The sequence below is a fragment of the Eleutherodactylus coqui genome, chromosome 8 (genome assembly GCF_035609145.1).
Source record: "Eleutherodactylus coqui strain aEleCoq1 chromosome 8, aEleCoq1.hap1, whole genome shotgun sequence".
In the NCBI taxonomy this organism is placed as follows: Eukaryota; Metazoa; Chordata; class Amphibia; order Anura; family Eleutherodactylidae; genus Eleutherodactylus; species Eleutherodactylus coqui.
The window spans coordinates 197,381,148-197,396,750 of NC_089844.1; the positions used below are offsets into that span (position 1 = coordinate 197,381,148).

At 45.7% G+C, this 15,603-nt stretch overlaps 1 protein-coding gene across 4 annotated transcripts in view; it reads right to left on the reverse strand.

Moving 5' to 3' along the window:
- Positions 1–3,631: 3,631 nt before the first annotated feature.
- PIKFYVE (phosphoinositide kinase, FYVE-type zinc finger containing) overlaps positions 3,632–15,603 on the reverse strand; it is a 201,609-nt gene continuing 189,637 nt past the window's right edge. For all 4 annotated transcript variants that reach the window (XM_066577221.1, XM_066577220.1, XM_066577223.1 and 1 more), the window contains 2 exons: positions 8,455–8,529; positions 3,632–4,245 (listed from right to left, as the gene is read on the reverse strand). In XM_066577221.1, coding sequence (XP_066433318.1) covers positions 4,130–4,245; positions 8,455–8,529 — 191 coding nt within the window. In that variant the 3' untranslated portion in view covers positions 3,632–4,129. The remainder of the gene's footprint in view (positions 4,246–8,454; positions 8,530–15,603) is intronic.

Consider the following 15,603-nt stretch of genomic DNA (forward strand, 5'->3'; position numbering starts at 1 on the left):
GTTGTTCAGTGTATAAATGGTTTCTCTTTGTCTCCTTGTATTCATGCTAGAAAAAGGCACCTTGGTGCGCCAAAATCCGCTGCGTCTGGTGGTTCGACAGGTAAAACTTTGGATGCTCTCCTCTCCTGGATTCCTTTTAAATTATCCTATTTTGGATTCTTGCGCCTTTAGGAGGGGGACTTACCCCTTACGTAAGGGACTCCCTCCCTCTGATGGAAGGTATTGTAATCGTCTTATATCTACAATATCCTCATGAGCGCAGAGAATTTATTATCATCCCTATTTTTATTTCAGCCCTGACAATAATACAGAAGCAGGGGGCAGATGTTTGCATGGATTTCTTTGTTGGTCAGTAAAAAGGCAAGGCTAAAAAACAAAACAAATCATGTGACTGAACGCAAAAAGAAAAAAGTTTGGCCCAGCGTTAACTAGTATTGATTGTTCTCAGCAAGAGAAACCAAGTCATCCTGTAGGTATGATACCTTTTACTGGCTAGCAAAAATACATGAGGTTACAGCGAGCTTTTGAACCTACTTAGGGTTCTTCCTCAGGCATAATGGAATAGATCCGAAGGGGCATGCACATACATACATACATATATACATATATATATATATATATATATATATATATATATATATATATATATATATACACACACACACACACACACATACATATGAAAAGGCACAGACATGTTGTGATTAATTTGCACTTAAAACAATACCAGAACAGGGTGAGTAAATGAGTAACTACTTAAAACTTGCATATCCTTTTCAGCGGACTAATTATGTTCACGAAATTGGTGTGTGTGTGTGTGTGTGTGTGTGTGTGGGGGGGGGGGGGGGGGGGAAGGGGTCACCAGGCCGGTGTGCTATCTGTGCTGCAGATTAGAGATCACCATTAAGCCTGCCGATAACTGTGGTGCTATAGTCCTTGTGAATACATCGGACTACACAAAAGAGGCAGACCGACAGCTGACAGACACCAGATACTACACCACACTGGATCAAGACCAGATTCAAAAATACGTGAAGGAATTGAAAAGGGCCATCAGAAGTTTGTCTGGGGGTCCCACAATACTTTTCGACTTGATACCGGAGAACTGGGGGCTGGAACATTCTACATGCTTCCCAAACTACACAAAGCTGGCAACCCAGGGAGGCCAATTATCTCAGGTGTGGGAACACTCACTGAGGGAATCTCAGGATGGGTAGAAGGCGTCCTCCAACAACTTGTGAGGAACACAACCAGCTACTTGCAGGACACCACGGACCTACTGAACAAACTGTCAACCATAGGCCCCCTCCCCCATGGCACTATCCTGGCCACCATGGATGTGGAATTCTTACATTCCAATATCCCACATGAAGATGGACTGACCGCCTGCCAGGCGCACCTTAAGGCCAATGGGGTCATCTCTGAATCAGTGCTACACACAATTATTTCTCCTTTGGCAAAGAGATATTCCTTTAACTCCCCAGAACCCCCATGGGCAGTAGAATGGCACCGCAATATGCCAACCTATTCATGGAAAAAACGGAGAGTGACTTTTCTGGCCTCCTGCCCCAACAAACCATTGGCCTACTTCTGTTACACTGATGACAATCAATCATCTGGATCAACTCCGAAGAACTAATAAAATTCCATAAGAGATTCAACGCATTCCACCCACCATAAACCTGACATTAAGCTACTCGTATACAGAAATCAACTTTTTGGACACCACCATAAAAATTTCAAACAACTCAATACAGACATTCCTATACCGAAAACGGATTAAAATAGATGGGATACTTTCCACCCCATACAACAAAAATTCAGAACTATATACTGAGAAATGTGCTGTGCAAGAGCTGCCGCAGCAGCTGAAGGGGGAGCGGTTGGTCTGCATGGAAGAGAACTGGTAAGGGAGCAAAGTGACGATGCAGGATCTGAAATGTCGTCCCTTTAATAAATGCACATGTATTGTGAACATGTGAGAAGCCCGTTATTGCTACACATTGTAGTGCGCCCCTTACAAGATTTTATTCTTCAGCTCTTCAGATAAACTATTTTCTGCATAGCACTGAGAAAGGAGTACACGGACCGTAAATGTGCGTATGAGCATTTGGAGCGGCGGCCCACGAGGTCATGTGCTACGATCAGTGATGATTTGCAGTTTTGAGGTGGAACATAAACACTATATTGGCCAATCTGGAAATTTCCCTATGTTTATTCCTCCCCTAAACAGTGTCTTGTGGAAGTGCAGGAACCTCAAGTGTTAGTTGTGAGGTAAGTGGGTCTAGGACGCATGTGTAGGTCCACAGACAGAAGGTTAGGCTGCGCCTAAACTATTACAATACTGTACGGTATTTCCAACCTGAACAGCACGCTTAGTGGGGTAAGTAAGAGAACGCCGGCTCCACGGGTCACTGCTGGGAGCCAGGGACGCTGCTCAATAAGAAATAGATCCCACCGTGGCGTGTCCACTGCAAGGGTGAATATTTACTGTATATGAGCATACCGCGCTCCCAACGGAAATATATCAGACGAAAAGTACCATTCAGGGCCTACACAACTCCCGAAGACTCGGCAGGGGCCCAGCACCAATTCCGGAGACTCGGCAGGGGCCCAGCACCAATTCCGGAGACTCGGCAGGGGCCCAGCACCAATTCCGGAGACTCGGCAGGGGCCCAGCACCAATTCCGGAGACTCGGCAGGGGCCCAGCCCCAATTCCGGAGACTCGGCAGGGGCCCAGCCCCAATTCCGGAGACTCGGCAGGGGCCCAGCCCCAATTCCGGAGACTCGGCAGGGGCCCAGCCCCAATTCCGGAGACTCGGCAGCCCCTGTGTGCTCATATTCTATGTCTGATGAAGGATGGTTTATAAAAGGCTGCACATTATGTTAATATAAGAATTCTTAGTATCCGAATATTAAGGGGGTTCATTCTACACCAAGGAATTACACTATAACATGGTAAAGGGGTATCCCCACTTCAGAAAATCCATTTCGGTGTGTTTTAAAAGTAAAAATAATCCTCTCACCAATAAGATTTCAAAAATCCCATGTTCTCCAGATAGTCTTGTTTACTGCGCATTGCCAGGGAACCGGCCACGTTCGCTATCCGAGGCAGCGGGCACTTGTGCCTTCTCTCTTCACCTGGTGCCAGGGATCTCAGGAGCGCATGCGCAGTAGCACCCAACCAGCACTGTGCTCTCCCTCTTCCCATAGAAGGAACGTCCGGGCCGTGTGAACAAGTGCAGTCCTGGCCAGAAGCCCTTCTACTGATAGAAATAGCAGAGGTGGCCACTTCTACTGGCAGCGAGCTGTAAAGCAGAAGAGTGGGCACACAAAAATATCTGGTGAACGGAGCATTTTTGCAAATCCCATTTCTATCAGTTATGTCATACCTCCATTGAAGACCATTATAAAATGGTCTGGGATGACGAGCAGACCGTGACATGAAGCAAGCAGTAAGGTATTGTAACTCTAGCACGAGCGGGTTTATATCGGGATGGCAGCGTTAACTACATATAGACATTGCACGGTGGTTGGCTTAGATTACCATATCATTGTTCCCGGGTTATAACCTGCATGATTAAAAGGTGATCGGAGATGTAAGCTTCAAACATGGGCACAAAAACACAATGCCTTAATTTTACTTTAATCGTGGTCCATGAGAAACGCCTTCAGGAAAAGAAGTTTATTGACATTACGGTGATGTAGAGAGTTGTGTCCGCAATGTGCAAGTAACAGAGAACATCTAAGGACTCCATAGCAGCGTCTAGGCACACAGGAGAACATTAAAGAACCTCTTCTTCCAAGTGGTTGAACTTTGAAGCTTTTACTCTCGAAGAAAAAGTCAAGAAGGCAGCTGAACACTTCAGGAGGGCGTCCTACAAAGAGGACTTAATGTGTGACTCAACAGTACAAAGAACACTGACAATAGGGGCTGCACAGCAGTCATCATACTACATAATATCCGTTAATCCAAAGAACCTGTCTACAAAAACAGAATAAATGGAAGCCGCAAAACGGCCCTCACTCCTAGCCTTACAAAAACAGTCTGAAGACCGGAAGTTGTGTCATCAGTCACGACTTGTGCTGGAAGGACAGAACATCTCTCACACTGCTTAGTTGGCTTGGTCAGCAGTTGCCTCCGAGACCCGTCCAGTGGTCGGGAACCATAAGGAAATACTTATCCATCGCTTCACAGAACCGAGTCCGATACAGTTCGGGAGACACGACCGTCGGCATTTTACCTAGGTGTGAAGAAGAGAGAAACACAGCATGTCAGGTACATGAATACTTAACTTTACTGACTCTTGCCCTTAAGGTTAGTATTGCTAACATTAATGATAAGTTGTAGGACCTGTTGGTGGAGCGTTATAACTGGCCAGTATACAAGCGCTATGCATGCTGGGAGTTGTAGGTAATGTCTGTTGTTGTGCTTACTGCAGAAGTGATGCATGTAAACACAGCGGCAGATCGTCGGCTGCACGGGATGAAGAAGAGGGTCCAGAGCAGCAGATAAAAGGTTCAGGTGGCTGCTACTTAGCCAGACCTCCTAGATTGCAGCATTTTCTAAAATTTCCATTTTCTGCCGGAAAACCCCTTTAACCCTTTGTTTAACTGTGCCAGCGATGACAGGCGTATTGAGCATTAGGTTTTCTAATACAAACTATACAATGTCTTTTGCACTTCATGTAAATATCATTCTTCCTTTTTAGGGGTTCCGATTTCTGACTGCCTCAAATGAGCCTACAGTGCAGTCAGACAGCAAGTAGGATGCTCGACTACAGAGGTAGGGAGATTACTAGTGGATCCCGCTGTACAGAGATCTAGTGAGACACATCCGGAAACACGGTGTTCAGTTCTGGAGACCTACGGAAAGACATTAGAGAACACAACAAGGCCAACGACGGGCTACAACGGTGGAAGGTCTCAAGAACAAAACCAAGCAGGACAGACTTTTTTGTACAATCAAGCAGTTTTATGCTGATTTTTGGAGTGTCGGTGGGAATTTGTGCCCATTTAGCTCAAGGAGCACTTGTGAGGGTGGGTGCTGATGTCAGATGAGCAGGTCTGGACTGCCATCCCAAAGGTGTTGAGGTCATCCACCAAACTCATCAAACCCCATGTTCATGGAGCTTCCTCTGTGCACAGGGGCACAGGTAAAACCTTCTTAAAATGTGGCCACAGAGTGAAAGGCCTACAATAGTCTAAAATGTATCTGCATGCTGAAATATCAACATTAGTGTTCAATGCAAATAATGTGGCTGGTGTCGCACGAGCGTAAGCACATTTATGCATGCGCTTGCAGAGTATTAGCGCAATGGGCGTTGCATATTTGCATGTGCGTGTTACTGTACTTTTTAAAAAAGCAAGCATGCTCCCATTCATTGCAATGGGCAATTAGGTTAATTAGTATGAGCCGTCTCCATGCATTTGTAGAGGGCATGCTCTATATTTTTGGGGCAAACGAAACGCACTTGCAAAATACACTTAAGTGAATAAACCCATTAAAATCAATGTTTTCTATTCACTGTGTACTGATGTGCAAATATGTTCATGTGACACAGGCCTGAGTGTCCAGTTACACGTAATGATTATTGCTCAAAATTCGGTCTAACGACCTGAAAATGAGTGATAATCTATGCATGTAAATGTGGTCATCGTGCATTTTTCGTCTGAACGATGATTTTAAGGTGAACTTAAAATCCATCGTTCAACCGCAGAGAAATAAAGTGTCTCTAAACAGACCGCATGCTGTGTTCTCCACGAGAGTCGGGAGATTACATTGTAATTTGCCAGCAGCCCGGACGAGAACAGCTGGGATTGTGATCACACGCTGGGCTCTGCAAACAGCTCCCGGGGCCCTTTTACATGCAAATGAAGAAGATGAAGTGTTAATGACCTTTAACACTTTATGAAAAAATATTGCTAAACCGTTTAATCGTTTGAAAGATTATCTTTGTGTGTAAATGGGCCTTAATCCTAGCCCACACCCTGATAAAACAGACTCAAACGTCATTATGCTTCCTCCATCAAAATGTAAAGCGGGCACGGGGTATTATAGAAGGTATCGTTCTCTGAGCATCTACTAAACCCAGACTTGTCTTCTCTCGAGTAATTAATCGGATTTTACTATTTGGCAGTCTGATGGACATTTCCAGTGGCGGTGTGCTCTGCAGGACTCCAGTTGATGCTCCGCATCGTGCACGGTACATTCAGGCTCGTATCTAGCGGCTTCACCACATAAGACCATTTCATGGCGCTCTAACACTCAGTTCTTGTGCAGAGGTCACTTCCAGAGGCAGTCTGGCACTCTGTAACAAGCTGCACACACTTCATCACTCCACAGACCCGCTTCTTGTGGCTGCATTGTCTTCCCCCTCGTGGTTCACCTGTTGCTGCTCCTCAATCCAATTCATGATATTAGTAGTTATAGAAGACTTGGGCACATCCTGCAGATCAAAACATTTACTAGCTGACTTGTGGCAAATGTGGTATCCTGTGACCGTCACTGTGCTCTTCAGTACAACCCATGCTACTACTGTATGATGATTTCATGGACCTGTTTGTAATGGGGGTGGCAAAAACAACTGAACTTAAATTAGGGGGTGTCCACATACTTTTGCCCATAGAGTGTCTGTAATCACATTCACTGCAAATTTCCAAAAGGGTAAATTAAAGGGGTTGTGTACTGAAGATGACCGCTGTCTGCACGCCCTATTAGGACATCTGATCATCACAGAGGGGGTCTCTGGCTCAGGACCCCTTCTATGAACCAGAGTGAAGTGCTATTCTACAAAAGTGGCTCTTGTCCTTGAATTATAAGGCCACTATCTGTGAACTACCTGGCTGGCTACTGTGGCTTTCCCTGGATCTCAGTCATCACCCTTTGGGGGGCTGCATTATGTTGGGCCATCACGATGCAGGACTAACCTCTGTGTGACTGTTCTCAGTGAGAGGAACCCAGTAATCTTGTAGATATGACACCTTTTAATGGCCAACAAAAATGCATGGTCTTACACAGCAAGCTTTTGGGATATCTTGCCCCCTTCGTCAGGCTATTAGTCTAACCTCTCACACAGGGGCGATAGTCGTTCACTGAATGGAGGTGGAGTGCGCCAGAGATCTCTGCCAGCCGCCCGCCTCTATTCACATTAAACAGACAACATACAAAGTGGAGCTATAGTGGGTCCGGGACCGGTGAGTCTTCAGACCCTTCCACTTGTTTTACATGTTATGTTGTGGCCTTGCGTTCCCCATCATTCTGCACTCAGTACCCCATAATGACAAACGATAACGGAATGGGAGGAATCTTTGAATATGTTTGTTTTAAATGAAAAGCTCTCATTCTGCGCTGACATAAGTATTCACACCTATTGGTAGGACACATGACACTTAGCTCTGGGGACCTCCTATTTTTCTTGATCGTTCTGCACCTTGATTGGAGTCACCAGTGGTAAATTCAGCTGATTGAACATAAAAGACCCCTCCCCCAGTCTATTTAATACAGCTAACAATGCATATCCGAGCCAAAGTCAAGCTATGAGGACAGAACTTCCTGTAGAGCTCAGAGACAGGATTGTGTGGAGGCTCAGATCTGGAGAAGATACAAAAACATTTTTGCTGCTCTGAAAGATCCCAAGAGCCTTACATGGAAGCACAACCAGGACTCTTCCTAGAGCCGCCGACCCACCAAACTAAGGAGGAGAAGAGAGGTGACCAAGAACTCAACGGTCACTCTGGCTGAGCTCCAAAGATCCTGTGTGCAGATGGGAGAAACTTCCAGAAGGTCAACCATCACTGCAGCCTCCACCAATCTGAGCTTTATGGCAGAGCGGCCAGAAGGAAGCCTCCTCAGTAAGAGACACACCAAAGCCGCCTGGAGTTACCAAAACAGCCAGGTTTTACTCTAAAGTGCTGGAGCACTTTATAACAATGGCGGCTCGATGGCCGGCGGGGGTCCCCGGGCAAGGCCTCGATGGCCGGCGGGGCCCCTCCATCTTTTCCTCTTGCACGGTCCAGAGAAAGCAGGTCGCCAGCAGTACAAATTGTATATCCCTCCAAGGGCTGGGCATAGATTATGCAGTAGCCAAAGAAACAGGTGAATGGATCCTTATCACCAAAATCACATGCAGCAACGAAAAAAAAGACTTCGGCAGCATCCAAGGTGCAAATTGATATCCAAAGTTTTATTCCCCCATCACAGAAAAACAGGCAACGTTTCGGCCATACTGGCCTTCGTCAAGCTTGACAAAGGCCAGTATGGCCGAAACGTTGCCTGTTTTTCTGTGATGGGGGAATAAAACTTTGGATATCAATTTGCACCCTGGATGCTGCCGAAGTCTTTTTTCGTTTTCCTCTTGCACTGGTGTAAATCCACTTTTACAACATTTTACAGATAACTGGGGAGGGAATGCTACATCTACATATAGAATATACTGATATTGGCGCCTTACCTTGGCCTCCTAAAATACCAGTAGATTTGACCACCATTTCAAGCTTTTTGTCCCAAGTAAATGTGCGAATGTAATCTGTTAGAAAAAAGTAAAAAAGAAAAAAAAGGAGGAATTGAAATGCATTAATGAGAAAATAACTAGGAAAATAAAGCACATAATACATGACAAGGCGCCCTGCTGTAAAGTAAGCATCAAACTTATGAACTGAACTTTGCATTTGCATTTTAGAATTGCCCATTTCAAGTGACCATCCGATCCAAAGCAATCATAGACTGTAAGTGTAAAGTCTGTACTGACCCCTGATATATCTATACATAGTTATTAGAGCGCCCCCTCGTTCTCGTCCTGGGTATAATAGATGATGGGAGAGATCTCTGTACTGATCCCACGATATATTCTACATAGTTATTAGAGCGCCCCCTTGTTACAGTCCTGAGTATAACAGATGATGGTTGGGATCTCTGTACTGACCCCTGATATATCTGAACATAGTTATTAGAGCGCCCCCTTCTTACAGTCCTGAGTATAATAGATGATGGGAGAGATCTCCATACTGACCCCCGATAAATCTATACATAGTTATTAGAGCGCCCCCTTGTTACAGTCCTGGGTATAATAGATGATTTGAGAGATCTCTGTACTGACCCCCTGATACATCTATACATAGATAGAGCGCCCCCTTGTTACAGTCCTGGGTATAATAGATGATGGGTGAGATCTCTGTACTGACCCCTGATATATCTATACACAGTTATTAGAGCGCCCCCTTGTTACAATCCTGGGTATAATAGATGGTAGGAGAGATCTCAGTACTGACCCCCGATATATCTATACATAGTTATTAGAGCGCCCCCTTGTTACAGTCCTGGGTATAATAGATGATGGGTGAGATCTCTGTACTGACCCCTGATATATCTATACATAGTTATTAGAGCGTACCCCCTTGTTACAATCCTGGGTATAATAGATGGTAGGAGAGATCTCAGTACTGACCCCCGATATATCTATCCATAGACCGGTCTACGACACTTCCAGTCCTCACAAACTTCTGGAACCAGACCTTCATTGTTTTCCCCTCAGGTCTCCTCTGTGCACCCATCAGTAACTTCTTTGCATTGAAATTACTGGTTAAGTCTCGACATACTGCGCTACTGTTTGTGCACGCTGCTCTGGAGTTGCTATTTTGTTTCATACAACCGCGGTCCTGCGCAGGGAGCAAGAACTTCAAACACGAGAAAAGATTCATGAGACAAAAGGACGCATTTATCAAAACTCGTCAGCAGCAAAACGGTCTTTCTTGCCCACTACAACCAATCACAGACCGGCTTCTCTTATACTGTTCTAGCAAAATGAAAGCTGCCCTGTGATTGGTTGCTTTGGACAACAAAGGCCACTTTACTATTAGACAGGTTTCATAAGTGAGGCCCAAAAGTCTTGAGTTTTTCTTTCATGCGGTGCCAACTGCTGACTGCAGCGTGGGAGGATTGGACAGAACAGCCAGCATATAGTAATGTCTCAAGTCAGAAAGTCTTCTATCCCCATGTAGAAAGAACAAATACAGTCAGCCTGGATGCAGAGCAGAAAAGCCCAACACAAGGGAACCCGTCACGGGGCTCACGATGCCCCACCCACAGGACGGCGGCGTCTCAGAGCAAACACACTTTAACCCCCCAGCAGTCACAATAAAATTGGAAAAACCCTCCCGAAAATGGTTTTTTAATTGTAGATTTTGAATATGTGTCTTGTGTAAGTATTAACCCCTTAGTGACGAAGCCTGTTTGCGCCTTAGTGACGGAGCCAAATTTTGGAAATCTGACATGCGTCGTTCAACGTAGCATAACTCCGTAAAGGCTTTATATATCCAAGTGATTCTGACATTGTTTTTTCGCCACATGTTGTACTTCATTTAGATTGTAAAAAGAGACCGATATAATTTGTGTATATTTATTAAAAGTACCAATATTGGAAAAATTTTGAAAAAAATAGTCATTTTTTCACATTTTCAACTGTAATATCTCAAATATGTCCAAACATACTGTACAAATTTTTGGTAAGATATATATTTCCATCTGTTTACTTTATTCTGAATGCACACTTGAAAAACTTGTGTGTTTTTTACCCACTTATAGGGCGTACAAATTTAACATTACTTTTCAGCATTTTGAGGAACACTTTGCTTTCCTGCACCAAGCCAAGTTTGCAAAGGCTCATGAGTGTCAGAATAATAGATACCCCCCAAATGACCCCATTTTAAAAACTACACCCCTTAATGTATTCACTGAGGGGTGTCATGAGTATTTTGACCCCACCAGTTCTTTTCAGGAATTAATTCAATTTAGAGGAGAAAAAATAAAATTTCATATTTTTGCAAATATGTCATTTTAAAGACATATTTTTTTCCTATAGTGCCCATGAAAATGAGGATTTACACCCCAAAATGGATACCCCCTTTTCTCCCGTGTTTAGAAACATACCCATTGTGGCCCTAATCTTAAGTCTGGATGTACAACGGGACCCAAAATGAAAGGAGTAGTCGGTGTCTTTCAGAACATAAATTTTGCTTGAAGGCGTTTTAGGCCCCATAGCACTTTTGTAGAGCTCTTGAGTGGCCAAATCCAAAGTGAACCCCCACAAGTGATCCCATTTTGAAAACTAGACCCCTTAATGATTTAATCTAGGGGTGTACTGCCCATTTTGACCCCACAGTTTTTGAATGAATTCAAGCAAACCAAAAGGAAAAAAATGTGATTTTCGTTTTTTTGGCAATTCTGTCGTTTTAAAAACTGCTTTTTGTGTACAGCACACACATGAATGAAGACTTGCACCCCAACATGGATACCCCTGTTTCTCCCGTGTTCAGAGACATACCCATTGTGGCCCTAATCTTTTGTCTGAATGCACAACGGGGCGCAAAATGAAAGAAGTAGTCGGTGGCTTTCAGAACAGAAATTTAGCATGAAAGTGATTTAGGCCCCATTGCCCACTTGTAGAGCCCTTGAGCGGCCAAAACGACAGAGAACCCCCACAAATAACCCCATTTTGAAAACTAGACCCCTTAACGAATTCATCTAGGGGTGCACTCTGTATTTTTACCCTGCAATTTTAGAATAAATCTAAGCAAAGCAGTAGGAAAAAAAAGTGGATTATACCTACCTGATAATCAGGTTTCCAGGAGTCTCCACGACAGCACCAATTGAGATTGCCTCCTCCTGATAGGACAGGAACATACTGAGAGGTTAAAAGCTCCCCCCCTTCCCCACTTTCCTCAGTGGATTCTAACGAATTGCCGGGGTAGGAGCTCAACTTAAATTTTTTTTTTTCTTTTAACCGGGGTTTTTTTGTTTTTTTTTTAAATAAAATTATATTATATATATGTTTTTTTATATTATATTATATAGTTTCTTTTCTATCAATTTAGGGAGGGGGGGGGGAGGTACAGGTGCTGTCGTGGAGACTACTGGGAACCTGATTATCAGGTAGGTATAATCCATTTTTTCCTCAGTCGTCTCCACGACAGCACCAATTGAGACGTACCAACTAAAGTTTCCCTAGGGTGGGATTGCTGCCGAGAGGACTTTGCGGCCGAAGGCCATGTCCTCGTCCTGCTGCACTTTTACCCTATAGTGTTTAATGAACGTGGGGTTTCTTCCAGACTGCTGCTTTGCATATCTGCTCGACCGAATCTGAACTATGTTCGGCCCATGAGGATGCTACTGCCCTTGTAGAATGGGCTTTAAGAGCTAAAGGGATTACCTTCCCGAGGGCTTTATAGGACTCTATGATGGCCAGGCAGATCCACATGGCTATGGAGCTTTTCGCTGCTTTGCTCCCTTTATTTGGGCCACTGAACTGGATGAACAGGTTGTCGTTCCGCCTCCAGTGGCTTGTCGCCTCTATGTAGCCTAGGACTGCTCTCCTAACGTCCAGGCAGCTTAGGGTTTTTTCTTCCTCGTTTTTAGGTTTACTAAAAAATGAGGGGATTATTATGTCTTGGGACCTATGAAAATGTGATACTACTTTTGGCATAAACGCCGGGTCCGTTTTAAATACTATTTGGTGTCCGAGATTTTCAGGAACGGGTGGCGAATGGACAAGGCCTGCAGCTCGCTAACCCGTCTTGCGGAGGTGATGGCTACTAAGAAAATGGTCTTGATAGTAAGCATTTTTATGGGTAGTGCTTCAATCGGCTCGAATGGTACCATTGTCATGGCCCTTAGGGCCCAATTAAGGTTCCAGTCTGGAAAAAGATTTATGGGCCTAGGCCGTAATCTAGTTGCTGCTGCTAGGAACCTGTTGACCCATCTGTTGTCTGCGAACTTTGTGTCACATATGGCACTAAAGGCTGCGACCTGGACCTTCAGGATGCTTGGAGAGAGGCCCATCTCTAGGCCCTCCTGCAAGAACTCTAAGATTAGAGGGATGTCCGGGATAGAATCCCCGCGATCCCTTCCCTGTCTCCATGAGGACAACCTTCTCCAAACTTTCTGGTAGATAAGGTGGGTAGTCTTTTTTCTGCTGGACATTAACGTTTCTACTACTCTCTCTGAGAATCCCCTCTCTTTTAGTGAGGATTCCTCAAGAGCCATGCTGTTAAGTGGAGCTTGTCTAGGCTCAGATGGCTCAGTGGCCCCTGCGATAGAAGATCTGTCCAGGTAGGGAAGATGACTGGGTCCTGGACGCTCAATGTTGCTACAAGACCGAACCAGCTTCTTTTGGGCCAGAAGGGGGTCACCAGGATTAGTGTGCATACCTGGGTTCTGAAATGTTGTAAGACTCTGGGGATCAACGGTATAGGAGGAAAGGCGTACACCAGCCCCTCTCCCCAGTCTTGGCCTAGGGCGTCTACTGCTGTCGGACGATCTCCTGGCCGGAGGGAGAAGAAATTGCTTACTTTGGCATTTTCCCTGGTTGCAAAAAGGTCCAATTGTGGGGTCCCCCACTGGTTGATCAGGATCCTGAATGCTTTCAGGGAGAGAGACCATTCTCCTGGGTCTATTTGCCTCCTGCTGAGAAAGCCCGCTTTTTGGTTTAGCGTCCCCTTCAAATGGGTTGCCGTGATCGAGGGGATCCGGCCCTCTGCCCAGTGGAAAATTTTCTGTGCGATGTTTTGCAGAGCGGGAGATCTTGTGCCCCCTTGGTGTCGTATATGGGCGACCACGGTGATATTGTCTGACAGTATCTTTATATGCTGGTCCCGTAGCGAGTTCCCTAACTGCTGTAGGACCTGCCATACGGCCTGTAGTTCCCTGTAATTTGAGGACTGCTCTTTTGTCCTTTGAGGCCATGGGCCCTGAAAGAACTGGTTCCCCACATGCGCTCCCCATCCCCAGGCGCTTGCATCCGTTGTGATGCGAGTGGCTGGGTTTTGTAGCCAATGAACCCCTCTCCGCAGGTTCTCTGGGGATGCCCACCAACGCAGGCATGTTTTCACCGCGCTTGGAATGTACATTCTTGTCCCTAGAGAGGACTGCTTTTTGTCCCACGTGGATAGGACTGAGGCTTGCAGGGCTCTGGTGTGAGCCTGGGCCCATGCCACTCCTGGAATGCATGAAGTCAAGCTTCCCAGGAGAGACATTGCTTCCCGAATTGTGCATAATCGTCTCCGTAAAAAGGTTTTGACTAGCCGTCGGATTTTTTGTATTTTCTCCTCGGGTAGGCAGGAGCATTGCGATTCTGAGTCGAGTGTTATACCCAGAAACGTTTTCTGTTTGTCGGGATCTAGGCTGGATTTTTCCCAGTTTATGATCCATCCTAAGGATTGGAGAAGTTCTAGCACTATCCTCAGGTGTTTCGTTAGGAGTTCTCTGGACTCTGCTATTATTAAAATATCGTCCAGGTAGGGTACTATTAGGACCGACTTCTTCCTCAGGTAGGCGGCTACCTCTGCCATAATTTTGGTGAAGATTCTGGGTGCTGAGGAGATCCCGAATTAATGGTGCTCTATTCCTTTGCCCATATCCACTGCGAACCTTAGGTATTTCCGGGACCCCTCGTGGATCAGTACGTGGAAATAAGCATCCTTTAGATCGATGGATGCCATGTAGGCTCCTTTGGGAATCAACTTTATCGTTGAGGAGATGGACTCCATCTTGAATTTTCTGTATCTGATGCAGGTGTTCAGAGGTTTCAGGTTCACTACTTTGCTTTAGTAGGTGTAACTGTTGTTTGGAGCCTCCCGTGATAATGAATTTTCTTCTGGGGAGATCTTTGGGATCCATGGGCCTTCGGAAATCACGGCCCCTTGATCCACAAAGCCCCCCAGCCTTGCCCCTACGGGGATGGCGTCAGGGTCTCTGCTTTGGCTCCCCCTGGTGGGGGTTAAAGAGGATGTTCCTTCCTCTGCCCCCCTTGGGGTAACTCCAGCGGCCTGTCTTGCCCTTGCCTCGTTAGGCCTCTGGCTGTTGCCTTGGGGCCCGGAAGGAGGTCTTCCCTCTCTGTGGCTTTTCTTCTGGGAATCCCTTCTTTTTGTTGGCCGCCTTCTCTAGAATCTTGTCAAGGTCCGGTCCGAACAAAAACTGGCCGTAGAACGGGAGGGCGCATAGCTTATTTTTTGAGGCTAGGTCGCCTGACCACGATTTCAGCCATAACACTCTTCTGGCTGAGTTAGACCGGGCTGTAGCTGTCGCCGAGAGTTTGACAGTTCCGGCCGTGGCGTCCGCTAGGAAATTTGTTGCCATACGCAGGATCGGAAGGGAATTTAGGATCTGTTCCCTCGGCGTCTTATTGGTTAGGTGTAGCTGTAGCTGTTCTAGCCATACCCCCAGAGTTCGCGCCACACAAGTGGCTGCGATCGCTGGCCTAAGTATGTTTGCCGCTGCCTCCCATGATTTCTTTAGAAGGCCCTCAGCTTTGCGATCCATGGGATCTTTTAACTGTGTGGCTCCACTCTTTTTGGATTATTTTGGTGATATTCTTGTGGACAGGGAAGGTATGCTTGCGCCTCTCCCCTAGTCCCCCAAATATCTCATCTTGTAGGGTACGTGGTTCTCTGGGCTCTTCCATTTTTAGTGTAGCCCTGACTGACTTAATCAATTCCATTAAGTCGTCCTGATGGAATAAGCATTTTTTGTAGTCCTCCTAATCTGAGGACTCCTCGGCCGCCTGTTCCTCTTGCTCCGACCCGATAGAACTCTCGGAGTCGGAAGGTTC